This window comes from Centroberyx gerrardi, chromosome 16, assembly GCF_048128805.1.
Source record: "Centroberyx gerrardi isolate f3 chromosome 16, fCenGer3.hap1.cur.20231027, whole genome shotgun sequence".
NCBI classification, from domain to species: domain Eukaryota; kingdom Metazoa; phylum Chordata; class Actinopteri; order Beryciformes; family Berycidae; genus Centroberyx; species Centroberyx gerrardi.
Window position 1 is genome coordinate 26,227,623 of NC_136012.1, and position 16,084 is coordinate 26,243,706.

General features: G+C 42.0%; 1 protein-coding gene across 1 annotated transcript in view; it reads right to left on the bottom strand.

Annotated features, from left to right (window-relative positions):
- Positions 1 to 7,534: 7,534 nt before the first annotated feature.
- pde6a (phosphodiesterase 6A, cGMP-specific, rod, alpha) overlaps positions 7,535 to 16,084 on the bottom strand; it is a 41,126-nt gene continuing 32,576 nt past the window's right edge. Inside the window, exons 21-24 of the mRNA XM_071899956.2 lie at positions 13,419 to 13,493; positions 10,040 to 10,123; positions 7,846 to 8,014; positions 7,535 to 7,578 (exon numbers count right to left, since the gene is read on the bottom strand). Of these exons, the coding sequence (XP_071756057.1) occupies positions 7,535 to 7,578; positions 7,846 to 8,014; positions 10,040 to 10,123; positions 13,419 to 13,493 (372 nt within the window). The remainder of the gene's footprint in view (positions 7,579 to 7,845; positions 8,015 to 10,039; positions 10,124 to 13,418; positions 13,494 to 16,084) is intronic.

Consider the following 16,084-nt stretch of genomic DNA (forward strand, 5'->3'; position numbering starts at 1 on the left):
CTGACTGAAGGGGAATGATGCATCTCACCACTGCATTTCAGCATTTTTAAAATTACACTTGTTGGTCTAAGGGGGGCGCTACATCTTTTGTTTGATCGTTCATCCATATGTCAGAAGCAATATATCAGACACCGCTGATTGGGGAAATTTGGGGGAATGATGCATCTCACCACTGCATTTCAGCATTTTTAAAATGTCACTGCTTGGCCCACGGGGGGCGCTACATTGTTAATTTGTTTGTGTATCATGCACAATATCTCAGACACTGATTTGATTTTGACGAAACTTGGGGGAATGATGCATCTCACCACCCCACTGGAGCATTTTCAGAATTACACTGATTGGCCCAAGTGGAGGGAGTTTGTTTTGTGTTTGTTTGTCCATGCATCACGCATGATATCTCCAGACACTGCTGATAAAAGTTTTACAAAAATCAAGGGAATGATGCATCTCATTATTACGTTTTAGCATTCTGAAAATTACACTGATACAGGTCAAAATAAGGTGATATATTTCTTACTGAGGGCCCAGAGGGGGACGACTGTTGACTTGTTATAGTTTATTCTACTGCTGTCATTTAGCACACCTGGAATGACCCAATTTCCCAAGGGGATCATTAAGCCGAATGTTATCTAACTCCAATTTAGTTTTTTTCATGTTTTGTTTTGTTTTTTTATCTAAAGTGATGAGTTGTGTGGTTCTTTATGGGTCAAGCAAGTTTCATGACCTCAGGGGCCCTGAAACCTGCTCAAAACCAATTTATTATGGAGGGTATAAATTGCATTATTTAAAAAATGCACAGTGGCCAATCTGAAACTAAACCCATTTTATGAATCCCTGAAAAACAGGTTTTTGTTTTTGGAGATATGGGGTTTCCACATCAGCTCCGTCCCTGAGGATGCCAACTTAGCTCAGACAGCAGAACAAGAGATACTGCAGAGAGCAGCATCAGGTCAAAGGTCACTTCATGCAACACACTGATAGTTGTTATATTTGGTGGACGTTGACCTCTGTAAGGGTCACGTCTCCAGCAACTACAGGTGAAAAAAAAGGTTTGGAATGGTTGCTTTATTTTTTGACCCTTTTGACCCCCTTAAAAACAGGGGGATTCCTGCACTCGACCCGCTGATGCACAAAATGATGACCTATGACACCAACCAATGACTTCTTTTCATACTTTTTCGGCTATTTTACTTGATTAAGGCTGAATAACCTTAAATATTTCGCAAAAAAACCCAGCAAATGTTTGACTGTCTTTAGATGTCACACATTGTTTTACCTTGCTCTTTCTCTTTGATTGTTTTGACTTTTTACTTTGTTGGATATTGTTGGTCTGCGAATTGATGTAGCCTGGTATTCAGACTGAACGGCCATTTGGTTCCCACTACATTATTCAGCCTGAGATTTCCTCCTTGTTAGACGTTTTCTGTGTGGGGGGGGGCTTGATTTTCCCAGAACCAATCACTAGTGATTGACGTAACCGGCCGCTCTGGGCGTATTTACCAATTTTACCAAGCATGTTGGTCAATTTTGACAAAAATATTGTTTTTGCAAAGACAATCAGTTGGTTAAGGGGGTGATTTCCACAAATATTATTCTGCTGAAACGTCGATGATAAACGGTTGCACGAACAGCTCAAACTTTAGTCCCGCCCACAAAGGCTCTGATTGGCTCGATTGTTTCTCAGAGTGTGAACAAGCCGTTGACGAGGGAAACACCGGACTCTCTGAATCGCTCGACAAAATCTGAAAAGTGGGCGGGACGAGATTCGGGAGTCTGGAACCAGGCTAGCGTTAATGCTGCTTAGCCCTTGAAAAAGAGATAAAACCCGAAACCTAAACCTGGTTAAATAAAGGTTAAATTATAAATACAACCACCAGAGACAGGATAATATATTCTATATCAGAAATATGTTTTCTTATGTTCCATAATTCATAATTTCCTCATAAATCATCGCATGACAGCCCAGGGGATTCTGACCCCGATGTTGAGAGCCGCTGCTTCCCAGCACAGCAGCGTTTGGTGTCATATTACTGCACAGATGCAGGCAAATTAAATGCAGTGCAGTTGGAGGAGGTTGTTGCACAGATCATGCATATTGCAGGACTGGTTAGATAAGCCTCTTAACTGTCCTCATGAGGCATGTTGAGGCACGATGCAGCATACAGCACACCTGCTGCCATACAGATGATTTGGCTCCGTTTGGTTTTCTGCATGCATTAACATAAAGTTGAATAAAGAATCATAAAATAGGTCACACCCTCGTCTTCCAAATCTGTTTCTTCTACTCGCTCTTAATATGCTCTTATCTTGAAAAAATGTTAAAAAAAAAACAAAAAAACTCTGCATTCATTTCACATATTTCTTTTAGGGTCACAGGAATAATTTGTATATTTTGTTTCGGTGCTGTAGCTCTGACTCTTGCACATTCATCACTACTGGCTTCTTGTAATGTTGGTGATTCTAGGAATTGAAGCTTATTCGGCTGCTGCAGATATGATAAGGATGAGCGTCAGCTAAATGCCTAAAATATAACTGTACATCATGAAACGTCAATATAAATGCGTTGCTGGGGCAAGAAAGCCGGAGCGGGCCGGCTGAGTGACTCCCCACGGTGAAAAGACCGCAGCCGATCCATGCTCTCTCCTTCACAGCCGTCCTATAAATAGTCCTGCATTGCTCTCTCGGCTGTGGCGTGCAGGCTGGCAGCTCCGCAGTCACGACTGCCCCCGATCCCCGCTAGAACGAGGCTAAAGCTCCCTTCCTGCAGGCACACCGGGTGTACTGCAGCTGCTCTACTCCCTCTCCCTCTCTCTCTCTCTCTCTCTCTCTCCCTCTCTCTCTCTCTCTGCTGCAGTCACGGGTTCTCCCTGCGTCAGAGCCGAGCTTTACGCCAGGCTGAGCATCACAACCGTATACGGCAATCCTCCGTCTGAGCTCCCAGCATGCCCTTACGTCACGGGGATTTACGTCACCGAGTTGTGACGACACACTCGGATTACGTATGCCATTACTATATTACTATAGCGTGCGTGTGTGAGGGAGGGAGGGGGGGAGGGGAGTGATGGATTTAGCTCTTGTCCTTCCGCCCATGAGGCTCCAATGCCGATCAGATTTCATTATCCCGCTCTGCTGGGTTCCTGCCCCGCCTGGCGTCACTCTGTGTTTCGTAAGAGTATTATGTATGGCACTAGGTGGAAGAATTAACAGAAGAGTACACACACACACACACACACACACACACGCAAATGTGTGATGCAGCAGGCAGATATTTATACACTGTCAGCTGCTGTATAAGTCCTCTTTCATGCATTTACCCTGCATTAGTACTGCGGACTTTCTTGAATATTACAGTAGAACCAAATCAAATCTCTCTCTTTCATCCAACTAGTTACCAGATCATTCCTTCCAAGAAAACATTTTGACGTTGAATAGACAACGTCCATAATTGCTGCTACCTGCATCATTTTGTGAAATCAGGACCTAAATACCTGTCTGAAATCAGTTCAAAACAGTTTCCAAAGGTGTTTTAATATCATATTTTGGAAATGTTGTGCTTGTTTTGTGCATGTAAAGCTAAGGAGGCTGGACTTGGGAGTTGTGGCAAAATTTGCTTCCCCTAAAACAACGTGTTCCCCTGGCAGTGTGTCCTTGTTTTGGTGTGTTGCTGTTTTGTCGCTGCAAAAGTAAATTATAATGGCAGAAATGTGCTTAATAAATGGAAAGTAGACTTATGTAGAGCCTGACAACTTCCTTGTACAATCGACTGACTCTTGTGGTTTGAGATAATAAGACCACAAACAAGCGTGATCTCAGCTCATTACAAGGCAGCTAGGTTGCCTAGGTTACCGTCAGCAGCCTCCTTTCACTCTGTCGTCCCATGAAATGTTTTTAAAACATTTTGAAAAGCCGGCAACAGGAAAACAGCCGACAGAAATTGAAACAATTGTGTTATTTTCTTCCCTGGCATGAAATCAAGGTGAAGGCACACTGCCAGGGGAAACATTTTTTTTTTTTTAAGAGGAAACACATTTTGGCACAACACTTCGCCACCTCCTGCACACTGCTGTCAGTCAAATGCTTGCTGGGTTGTAACTTTTAATGGCTGAAAAGCGAGCGAAAAAATTCCTCTTGGGGACGGGGTGCAGCAGAAGAAGTTGGACCGCTACATTCTCTACACAGAAATGCATGAACGCAGACACATGCAGGCACACACACATTCATACATACACAGGTGAACGTGTGGTGCAATGGATGTACTGTAACCTCACCTGTGTATAATGCTGACATACACAAAATTAAATTCTATGCATAGTAATAAAAATACACAGATGTGCATGTGGGAATGTCTGCTGCAGTAGGCATTCACACATAGATTGTGCTGGTATATATACTATTCTCTATTATGGAGGCACGTGCAAAGCAGTACACACACACACACACACACACACACTACAGCATTAGCTCAGCAAACATGCAGTACAAAGTGGATTTTCTACAACGGCTCCTTCTGTAATTTCCTTTGATCATCAGCAGTTAGCAGGACATAAGAAAGTGATTCAAATTGTACTTTTAATTACTTTTTAACTGGAGGCTCAAACACAGTAAACACAAACACACTAACACTACACACAAGGTGAAAACAAACTACACACACACAACTACTCAGTGGAAAAAGTACACAGACAACAACGCCATTCATTATGAAAATAGCCGTATCTTTACTATTCTCTTTGCACAACTACTTACAAGCAATTACATTTCTCATTATTAAACAAGGTAAAAGTAATACATTGTGTGTTAAGTCTGAGAAATTAGTTCCCAGAGACACAAGCTCACATAGATTTGTCCACTGTACATCCCACATAGTAAAGGGAAAGATGTTAAAAGTTGGCTCCAATCAACACAATATCCAGGATTCCTACACATTTTCAATTAAAAAATTCCATACTTTTTCCAGACCTTGATTTGTTTTGAAGATTTTGTCTGGTGTTCAATATGATTTACGCAGATAGACATCTTGCCCCTGCTAACTAGGTCATATCACTGTATAGATGAAGATTGTTCTTCACAGCGACAAATAGCCTATCAGAATATGTGAGATGATTGGCCGGGTTCCTACACGGTTTCCATTTTAAAATTCCATATTTTTCCCAGACCCTATGTTCTTGACTGGATTTGATTTTGGTCGGTATTTGATATAATGCACGCTGACTGCGGCTGGGTAATAAGAGCATCCCTCTATCTGAACATTATTCTTCACATCAACAAAAACTGTGGACTCAAGGTGGGTCTACAACGACATAAAAGCTATAATTATGTGTGTATCGGACCTGAACCACAACATTTTCCATACTTTTCCAGACATTTTTTCAAATTCCCAAACTATTCAAGACCTGGAAATGATCAAATTCATTTTTAATACTTTTCCAGACTTTCCAGACCTGCGTAGGAACCCTGAATATATTTTACACTGTGAGTATAGACTTTACATATTGATTTTGTCACACAAATACTCCAAAATCCTATGCTGCAGAACAGAAAATAAACTCCCAGTGACTTCCAATGACTGGTCAACACTATACATACCTATCTGGTATTTGCAGTGTGCAGCTAATTAACAAGCATCTCTCTCAGTCTCATTTTATGCGTGTCTGCATTAACAAGTTATTAATTCTGTCCATTTTACAGCCAGCTGACAGTGCAGACAAACAAATATCAACATAGCTCATAATGTCATGAGAGGCTAGCGAAAAATACAAAACGAATGCTGAGGTTTGGTTCACCGACAGTATAAAAATACCTGGTTTGGACTCTGTGAGTGGGGGGATGACTGTTTATCCCACCGGCTGCTCCCTCTCTGTGCGTTTATAAAAGTGCATCACGAAGCAAACGACTACAGTTACACAGGAAATGATGCAAATAGCTATTTTTCTAATCTCTTCTCAAAAGGTCCATCAGAGCCGCAGCAGAGTCACAGTTCTTTCGTCGCCGTGATCTTCCGTTTCCTCGCCACGGCTCGGGCGGCGGCACACTTCAGTAAATGTATATTCGCTCAACCGAGGATCTCTTGAACTTTTTCGATCAGGGTTCAAGTGAGAAAGTTACTCTCTCATCCTCATTTTGACATTTTCATCATATAGGGACCCAGCAGAAGTTGACCCATAGCCCACCATTTTGGTCCCATACAGTATATGAAACCAGGTGCTAGATTATATTGTAAGTTTTTAGTGCAGTAAACTTTATGTAGTAATGTGCCAAAATATTTAAGTATAAAATGTAAGAATTCGTAATACGTATTTCTAAATAAACCCAATGCCATGCAAATTCATTCAACCCCTTTAAAGGTGTTACAAGAAGCATTTTTAACCATTAATATATAATTGTCAATTAAATTAAGTGACACATTGGTATATCTTTGGTATACCATTTATCGAAGACTTGTCTATAAACGCAGAGTGTCCTCTCTCTCCGGCGAGGCCCGGGCTTCCCAACAGCGTTTCTGCGTTACCGTCCCCTTTAGTTTCATATCATTTCCTTTTCATTTCATTTCTTTGGGCCGTTGAACAAAGCCCGAGGTCACGCTTGTTGTTTAGAAGGGATGCGAGTGATTGGAGTGTTTGCCATTAACGATAAAGCACCTTGAGCATTTCATATCTGATGGTGAGTGGAAGGGAAGTGAGAGGGGAGAGTATAATGAGGCACGCTGAGCCGGCCATGAAAAGAAAGAAATAACAAAAGACCATGATGACTTTTCTCATTATTTTTCTCGTCTTTACAGATAAATTGAATGTGGAATACGTGTGGAATATATTTTACTGCATGTTTAGTGCTGCGATTAACTAAAAATTTAAAAGAATGACGTGATGATGTTGAAATTTGATGATGATGATTTCTTTTGCAACTTGGTGACTCTTACTTCCAGAGGATCAGGTTCAATGTGATTTTTAGCATGCAGTAACGCCAGTATGCATTTAAGTCTCTAGCCAGATTTTGTGACCTGAAGGTAATTTTTCAAGATGCTTTTTTTTTTATTTACAATTTCTAAGACTGAATAAAACTGTGTATGCTTGTTTAAAGTAGTGTAACTCTTCCTTAAGCACAAATTAACTTTAAATTTAACACAAGAGTTACAATTGTTTCCATTTGAAATTAAGGTTTTATAAATAACTAGTTTGTTGTGACAGTAAGATCAAATATGATGGTAAGACCTTTCTATAAATTACCAGGTAAGCTATTTTACATATTCTGGCTCAAATCAAGTCACAACACACCTATGACAAATGTGAAGAGGTGGAGAAGAAGAAGCAGTGCATAAAGTAATGCAGACAGTTTGAGACATGGGAGACGCATGTAACAGGTATTTTCAGGTATTTTTCAGGAGATGTGATCTAATTAAATCAGATATTTAAGATGGGATTTTCAAAAATCACATTGAAATGAAAAGAAATTGATCTGTGTGCTAAAACTCTTTTGGGAAACCCAGAGCTGGACTGCAGCCAGAAGCTAGCAAGCTGGAGCTGGAGCTTCATCTCTAGCTGACAATACAAGTCTTAGAATTTGACTGGGCTGAATTCGCTGTAGGAGGAAGGAAGGAAGGGAGGACGGAAGGAAGGAAGGAAGGAAGGAAGGAAGGAAGGGAGGAAAGATGGAAGGAAGGAAGGAAGGAAACAAGAAAGAAAGAAAGTTAAATTTCTGTGTCAGTCGTAGAAAGGGACACCATGAAATCTTGCATTACAACATTTTTGCAACTTCTATACCTGTGTGTGTGTGTGTGTGTGTGTGTGTGTGCGTGTGTGTGTGTGTGTGTGAGAGAGAGAGAGAGAGACAGAGAGAGACTCCTACCTTGCTTGGTGGCGGCGACCTGCTGAGCTGCCTCCTCCTTGGCCTTCTTGGCCTCCTCGAGGACGGCCAGCTTGGCCTCGTGCTCCTCCTTCAGGGCGTTCCACTCCTTCCTGTTGTTCAGCAGCCGGTCCAGCATGGGCGTGATCTCCACATGGAAACGACTGAACTCCTGGAGAGGAGGAGGAGAAGAAGAGGAGGCTTGATCAAATCGATTATACGTACCGGTGTTGTAGTCGAGACCACCTACAGTGAGACCGAGTCAAGACCGAAGCTAATCAAGACCGAGTCAAGACTAAGACCAGAAAAATGTAAGTCCATGACTGCAGTTGTGTTGGTCTGCCATTATGCCTTATTAGGGGTCAAAATTTACATCAGTTTCTCTGCCAATATTTCAAAACAAAAACATTAATTAGGCATTTTAGTAAAATAGAATTGGACATATGTCAGATATAACTACATGTCAGAAGGCACTGTAAGGGGGAGTTTTGTTAAATCCAATCACAGTAAAAAGAAAAACACACTAGTCTCAGACAGTATGAATGAGACTGATAATGATGAAATAAATTCAGACATTTATTTCAATGAGTGCACAATTGGAGTAATTGTGCACTCATTGAAATAAATGTCTGAATCTTTGCTGTCCGAGACCGAATCAAGGCCGAGTAAAAATGCCGTCGATTCCAAGACGAGACAGAGACTCTTACAATGTGGTCTGGATGAGAGTCATTAGAGATTTGTGTTATAGACTGTCTACTGATTTGATTCTACTGGATAACATTCAAGAAAAATTGCCTGCAGTACTAATGCTGGATAAATGCATGAAGGAGGATTTCTACAATTGCTACCAGTGAAGTTTCCCCAAAGTGAGTCAATCCGTAGTCTGAGCCTATTCAAGTTCTGTACCAATCAGCATGATAGATCCATGCTACACTACCGATCAACCTAATGCAGATGCTGTTAAGTAATTAATTAGACAAGGGTGGTGTTTCTCCCACAGGACGGACTTCAACACACCTCCTCCTCTCTGTTACATGTAAAGCTCTGTCACTTTCACTGGCATCACGCCCAGTCGAAGTAAGAAACCAAGTGTCCGCTCACATATTTGGTGTCTTACATCTCTCAGATATGATGAACAGGGATTTTTTTGCTGAGAAACAAACAAACAAGGTCTCTCTTTGCAGTGAGAAGCTCACAGATCTTGGAGAAAACCTTGAAGATGTTTGATGCAAAAATAACTAACGTTGTTTCAGCCCACAGGACGCCTTCATCAGGGTCCGGGACGTCTCAACACCACACGTCACTTTCATGGTCAGAAATGAGGTGCGCAATCAGGCTGTGTCCATCTGTCTGCCCGTCAGACATGATATCTCAGACATCATCGCATCTGATTTTGATGAAACTTGAAAGAAGGACGCATTATGGAACTGTGTTCTGCCGTTTAAAAAAAATACACTAATTGGCCTGATGGAGGCGCAAGTCCAAATTTCAATCTGTGAAAGGCTACACCGATTTTGATGAGACTTGGAGGGAAGATGCATCTCGTTACTGATTGGCCCCACTGGGTGCCTGCTGCATCATCTGTGGAGGACAACACGTTCTCTTGTTTTATTTTCATCTTTGCCATGTTTCAATAACTTATTCACCACTTCAGCACTCGTTGTTCGCCTCAACAAGGTCGTCTTCCTACAGCTCCAAGATCAGTAAGCTGCTACAAACAGACAGACCCCTTGTTGGTTTGGTTCTCTGCATAACTGTTGCCTATTTTGAAGAGCATTCATTCATTTCATTTTTCCATAATTGTAGGATTTTTTGGTTTTTGTTTTCAGCCAAATTATTCTAATTGTATAAGATATCATACCTTGGTAATCCACTCTTCTCCTTCCTCATGTTTCTAGCTCCTTCCACAAACAACTATACAACAATTTGTGTGAATTTTTTCTGCTTAAGAAATTTTTAAGAAAGCATGAAACTAACTTGTTTTGCCCACCAGCTTAAGTGACTGGCTTATCCCAAAATTCACCAGGCACCTACACTGTCTCACCTGCCAAGCGGGCTTTTTTACAGCAGAAGAGTGGCTGGCAGAGTAGATTACATTTAACAACCATTGTCAAAATTTAGCAGCAGCTTGGCCAGATGATTTCAGTGAACTTTCAGTGAATCGGCTCGGGTGTGTGCGTGTGATCTGGTGACTGACCTTGTAGACGAAAGCGCAGACGAAGTCGATGAAACCGCACTGGAGCTTCGGCAGGTCGGCCGACTTGTTTCTGTCCATCATGGGCTGGAAGAGAGAGAGAGAGAGAGGAGAATAAGATGCTGGACTCTCTACCCATCTGCCCCCATGCTTCCCTGGTTAGTCAATCTACTGCTCTTTCCATTTCATTAGGTTTAATTTTAATGCGGGTTGCATTTTATGTCTTTAGCATTATAGCCATAATAACCGAGAGGATCTTTTTTTGGACTGTGATTATGGGTGCAACAGTGATGCAGCTTGGTACCACATTAAAGAACACCCTCAAGGGTATTATGGCTTTTATACAGTGGTTACTAATGTGTGTGTGCTGTTTGGAAAATCTTCTTCAAAAGTAGTCCACAGATTCATATAAAAACTATAAAAGAAAGATGACTAACTAGCTGCCCTGTTTACCACAAAAAGCAAACATGTTTTACTGGAATTATCTGAACAGCTGGAATGCATCTTTGACTCATCAGACTGCTTGGCTGAAATTATAATGTGTGATATATCTTGCTGCAGACTGATTTTCCCATTAGGGACAATAAAGTCTTGTACTTCAAACGAAAAGTTTCAGAATTTGTTTGCTCATGTAGCTTTAGGACACATTCCTACAAGTTGACACCCAGATTGAAAACCAGTGGAGTAGAGATTATCAGGACCAGCAGGGTGAAGTAGAGCTTCAGGAGACAGTCCCTCTAACCGGAGTACCAGGGGTTCAAACCTCCATATCAGCAAGCAGCTGCCCTGCTGAAGAGCCCTTGAGCAAGACTTCCTCTCCTCCTCCTAACCTCTGACGACCTTGTGGAAGCGTGGAAGAAACTTTCCCTGCAGGGAGCAATGTAAAAATACACCTGTCTTGTCGGTCTAAATCAAAAAGTGGGGCCGCAACAGAGAAGAGCGTCCCGTCCCCTGCAGATCTGTAGATTCACCTGATTTGCCGAAATTAAATTCTGGTGTTATGGTATGGACACTAGGGATGGGCCGATGTATCGAAATTCAATATATCGCAATACGAAAATGTGACAATCCGTATCGTGGGGCAGACATTTTTAAATTGTTGTTTATACATTCTAGCAAGCTAGTGCCATTGCTAGAAACATTTCTGCAAAGTCACACTTTGTTGTCATTGAACTTTTATTTTTTATTACATTGTATCGTGGTTGCATCGAGTCGTGAACCCCGTATCACATATCGAATTGTACTGTGGGATAAGCATACCGTCCCATCTCTAACTCACTTCTCCGCCCACAAGGAAGTGATGAATAAAAACTTAAGAGCGAAATCCAAACTGTGTCGTAAACAGCAGTGAGCAGCGCTTCTCCTCTCTCGTCTCTTTGGTTTCCTCACAGACCGGCCGGGTTGGTAAACATGAGCGAGCTGTGAGACGTTTACTGACCTCACCTTATAGGATTTCTGGGTCAAGTTCAAATTTTTCAAATAGTGACCTCTCACCGCCATTTGGAGCCCGCAGCATGTGAAGTTTCCCGGTTCAGCTTCATGTTACCGGCCACATCCAAAATTGACCAGCATGTGGCCGGTGTTAACTTCCCTCCCTGAGGTTCACATAAATAACCGCGGCACATGGGACGACGTCGTCAGCGTGGAACAAGAAACCAAAAGTTCACGTTGGCTGTAATTGCTGGCAAAATTGCCCGTCTAACATTTCCTCAAAAAGTTGTGTCACAGCCTCTGCAAGTCTTTTTTTTTTCTTTTCTTTTCAGATCACAGCAAGTTGCTGAATATACTGGTAGGAGAATACAAACTGACCGAAATGAAAAGTTTTCCCCGCTGACATAGATGCTATTAAATTCAGAGCGCTGTGAAGAGAGAGAGAGAGAGAGAGAGAGAGAGAGAGAGAGAGGAGGAGATGGTGTTCTAGCACATCAAGTGTCTCAAGGACATAAGAGAATGAAATAGAGGGAGAGAGAGAGAGAGACCTACTGGTAGAGCGGTGGAGAGAGAGCAGGGAGGGCATGGTTGGCTAGGTTAGGGCCACAGTGACCGCTCTTTCTGTATCGCTGCACCACATAATGGCCCGCACATCACTCACCACCACCGCCACAGGGAACTAAATCTCTCTTTTCATTTAGTCTTTCATCTCTCTCTCCTTCTCTCTCTCCGTCTCTGTAAGTCTCCCTCAATCCCTTTCTCTCTCCTTCTTACTTTCACAGTCTTATTCCCTTCACTCTCTCCCCTCTTTTCTCCCTTTTGTACTTTTTTTTCTCTCACCCCCTCCCACTCCCACTCTCCATCCTAAATTGAAGCCCCAAGGATAGTTTTGTCCTGCTTTTAATTCACATGATTCTCATCCACCCACCAAATCCCCTTTCTCCTCTTTAAGTTTAGTTTTTGTAGTTTGCACAAAATTAATGAAAACACTGGGAGAGAAAGGAAAGGAAAGAGAAAGGATATGAAATACAAATTGTGCAGGTGAGATAAGGTTCAAGTGATATAAATTTTGAAGACTGGTACTGATATCTTTGGATTAAAGCTGCCATGAGCCAATATTTTGTGCCAATAATCAACATAAATTTGATCACTTTCATCCCACAAAATTCCAAAAATGGGTGGAAACGCATCTGAAACCGCTTTTAGGCCATGGGACACTAAAACTCTCAACTGAAACCCAGGATAATAATAAAGAGAAACAATATTATTAGCACTTTTGGCATCTTATATTATCATATATTTTCAACTACGGATGTTTTAAATGAAGTGAATTGTGTCAATATTAGGGTTCCACTGATATGGGTTTTTGAAGGCTGATAATATTTTTGGATTGAAGCTGCAGGTATTTTGTTACCGAAATTCAATATGATTTTCATGCAAAAGAAAAAAATAAAGTGAAACCTACACAGGAAATATTTGTTTGGAATCTGAACAAAATGCCAAGTTAACTTCCTACAGACAGCCAGTGTAGTATTGATCAAATCTACAGTAAATATGTAATCAATCAAGCTGCATTATATCAGAAGTCGACGGAACTGCCAGGACTAGATCTGGCTTTATATATCGGCAGACCAATATATCAGTCTAACCCTAGTAATGAGGTCAAAGGTCAGAGCTAAAAATGCTGTTTTTCCCTCCCCACCCTTCATCCATCCAATAATAAGAATTATAATGTAATGTTTCATTGATCCCCGTAGGAAAATCATCTTTTCGAGGTCAGAGGTCAGGTTCAGGTTCAGCTACACAACAGCAGCCTTCTTGGAGCTGGCAGAGACTCAGTGTTTTGCTCAAGGACACTTCAGCAGGGCGGATGCTTCCTCCCTCCATCCCTCTATCCTTCTTTCTACAGCTCATCCCTCTCTCCATCCCCAAAAACTTTCTGTCTCCTTACAATAGGCTGCTGCTCCAGGACGGTCCTCTCCAGGTCTCCCTGCTCCCAGAACTCTGCAGCCACGGACAGCGCCACCTAGAGGGAGAAACAGAGAATCATGTAAGGCTTTGCACGGCCTGGCCCCGAGGTAGCTTTCCCAACTTTTGCGTTACATTACACAGTGACATTAGCATATTCTGACACACATGGTGCAGGACAACAGGATCTCTTACAATAGATATACATACAACAGACAATAGACCACACATATCACTCATACATATAGACATACAGCATCACATTGCGCACGCAGACAGCACGGCCTACAGTGTCTGTAGAAGAGTGTGTGTGTGTATGTTGGTGCTTCTGTTATGCAGCCAACAGTAAGGAGGTCAAGGGTCAGAGGTCACAGGGCCCTAGCAATATTCCTGTGACCACAGAATAGTCATGTAAGAGAAGTAATAAAGAGAAAATTGATAAACAGAATAAGAAATAAAAATAAGAGTTGAGGAGAGAGGTAGAGGGGATTCATTTTCCTTCAAATGCATCGATCAACATTCATTTGAATAACACAATTACTTATTGTACTGTATTTGGGGGTAATTCTCCTTTAAAGCATAGTTATTCATAAAGTTAGTGTGAGCAGTTTCCATGGGGCCGACATGAGTGGCGTTTTATTATAGCGCTGGCAGTTATTGAGCAGAAAATGCGCCCATATTCCTTGTTGAAATCACCTTGCAAGGCTTTCACAAAATCCCATAAATGAGAATCTGACTCACCGCCAATCGGGGCGGCTTCAGGTTTCCTGACATGATGAGATCAAAGACTGAGTTCTCCATCCCCACAAACCAAAAACGGAGCAAATGCAAGAGCCGATGAGTAATACGTGAATTCGGGGTGGAAACCTCATTTTAGAAAGAGTTAGTCATCAAGCCTCGTCGTGGAGCACAATTGCCGTGAGGCCGGAGGAACCTGTAGACAGATCTCCTGACTGTGAGCGTGGGAGGCAGGAGCTGACTGAGAATAAAACATCAGCTGCAAAACGTCGGAGGAATATCGTATCAGTAATGGAGCAGCTCCGGGTTTTGTCTCTCGGTGACAGAGCGAGTCGTCTGTCCTCGCAAATCTAAAAAAGGAACTCTCTGCAATCTGAAAGCTGCACTCGGGAAGATCTTTATGTAAAAATCCAACTGTCTTATCAGCCTAAATCACTAAGTGGGGCTGCAACAGATATGAGCGACCCATCTGCAGCAATTGAGACGCCGCAGATTTGCTCAAATGAAATTCTGATGTTGGGTATGTACAATTCTCCGCCCACAGAAAATGACAAATTTAAACTTAAGAGTGAAATCCAAACTGTCTCCTAAACAGCAGCAGAGAAAGCTGGACTCACCAACATTAGATCTTTTCCTCTCTCGTCTCTTTGGTTTCCTTTGGTATGAAGCATTTGGAACCACTAATGTACAAAGTTGCCTTGTACATCTTTAAGAATAATATTGGTATTGGCAATATAAGGGTTTGAAAGCGTTTCACATGTAAGCCCAAGGGGTCGTGGAAATTTCTCTAACCAGAGAGAACTATGTAGTCCTTCAATTCATGTTAAAACATGATAATCACCAAAACTGGAGCAAACGGGTTTTCACATGACAACTGAGATACTGTATGTTGCCTCTGTATTCAGGGGGGAATTTACCTTTAAGACGAGGAGTTAGTCATCGAACTAGTTTTAGGGAACAATTCACATGAGACTGGGCGATACTGTAAATAGATGTAATGAATGTGTGTGGGAGGTAGAGCTGACTCACCAGGTTCAGAAAAAGGTGAAGACGAATCAGAAAAAATATACACCGTTAACAGGCATGCACACTGGTTAGGGGTGAAAAAGGTGAGAAGGATGCGCGAGCAGAGAAAAACACAGACCCGGTAGGGAGGTCCGGGGGTGTGCTCCCATGGAGATTTAAAAAAAAAAATAAGCTACTAAATGCTCATTTCTGATGATTTTTAGGATGACTCTGGTGCTGGTCAGAAGCTAACAGAATTACAAGATTGAGCAAAATAAAGTACAAAGTATTAATTTATTAAGTGCAAATGTACCTTTACATATGATATGCTCACATTTACAAAGAAAATGAACAAAGGGCAGCCCCACCAGGTACACAACTAATTACAATTATACCAGTGTTGCCAACTTGTTTCCAAGGAAAGTAGCTATTGGCTGCTCAAAAAGTCGCTAGAAGTCGCCGGATGACGTCATATGCTAATTTGCATATCAATATATAACCTACAGTCTCTGCTCACAGCGGAGGGAGGGGGGCTACGCTGTGTGGGAAGCGCTGTGATCATCAGACCTCTCTGGATGACAAGCAAGTAGAGCAAACCGGCATCAGCCGAACCAATTTAATGGCAAACGCTTTGGGATTCAACTCTTCAACATTGTTCCCCATGGTCAGAAAAAGTCGCCAGATTTGTCGCTAGTCGCTTTTCAGAAATAAAGTCACTAGGGGGTTCTGAAAAGTCGTTAAGTCTAGTGACAAAGTCGCCAAGTTGGCAACACTGACTGTGACTAGCGAATTGACTGGCTCCATTTCTACAGGCGCTTGCTGCCTTTTGTTGACAGTCGATGCGCACGCATCCAAACACACATCCACAGCATCAGATGTTCACGCTCCATTGTCTTTCTATGGAAG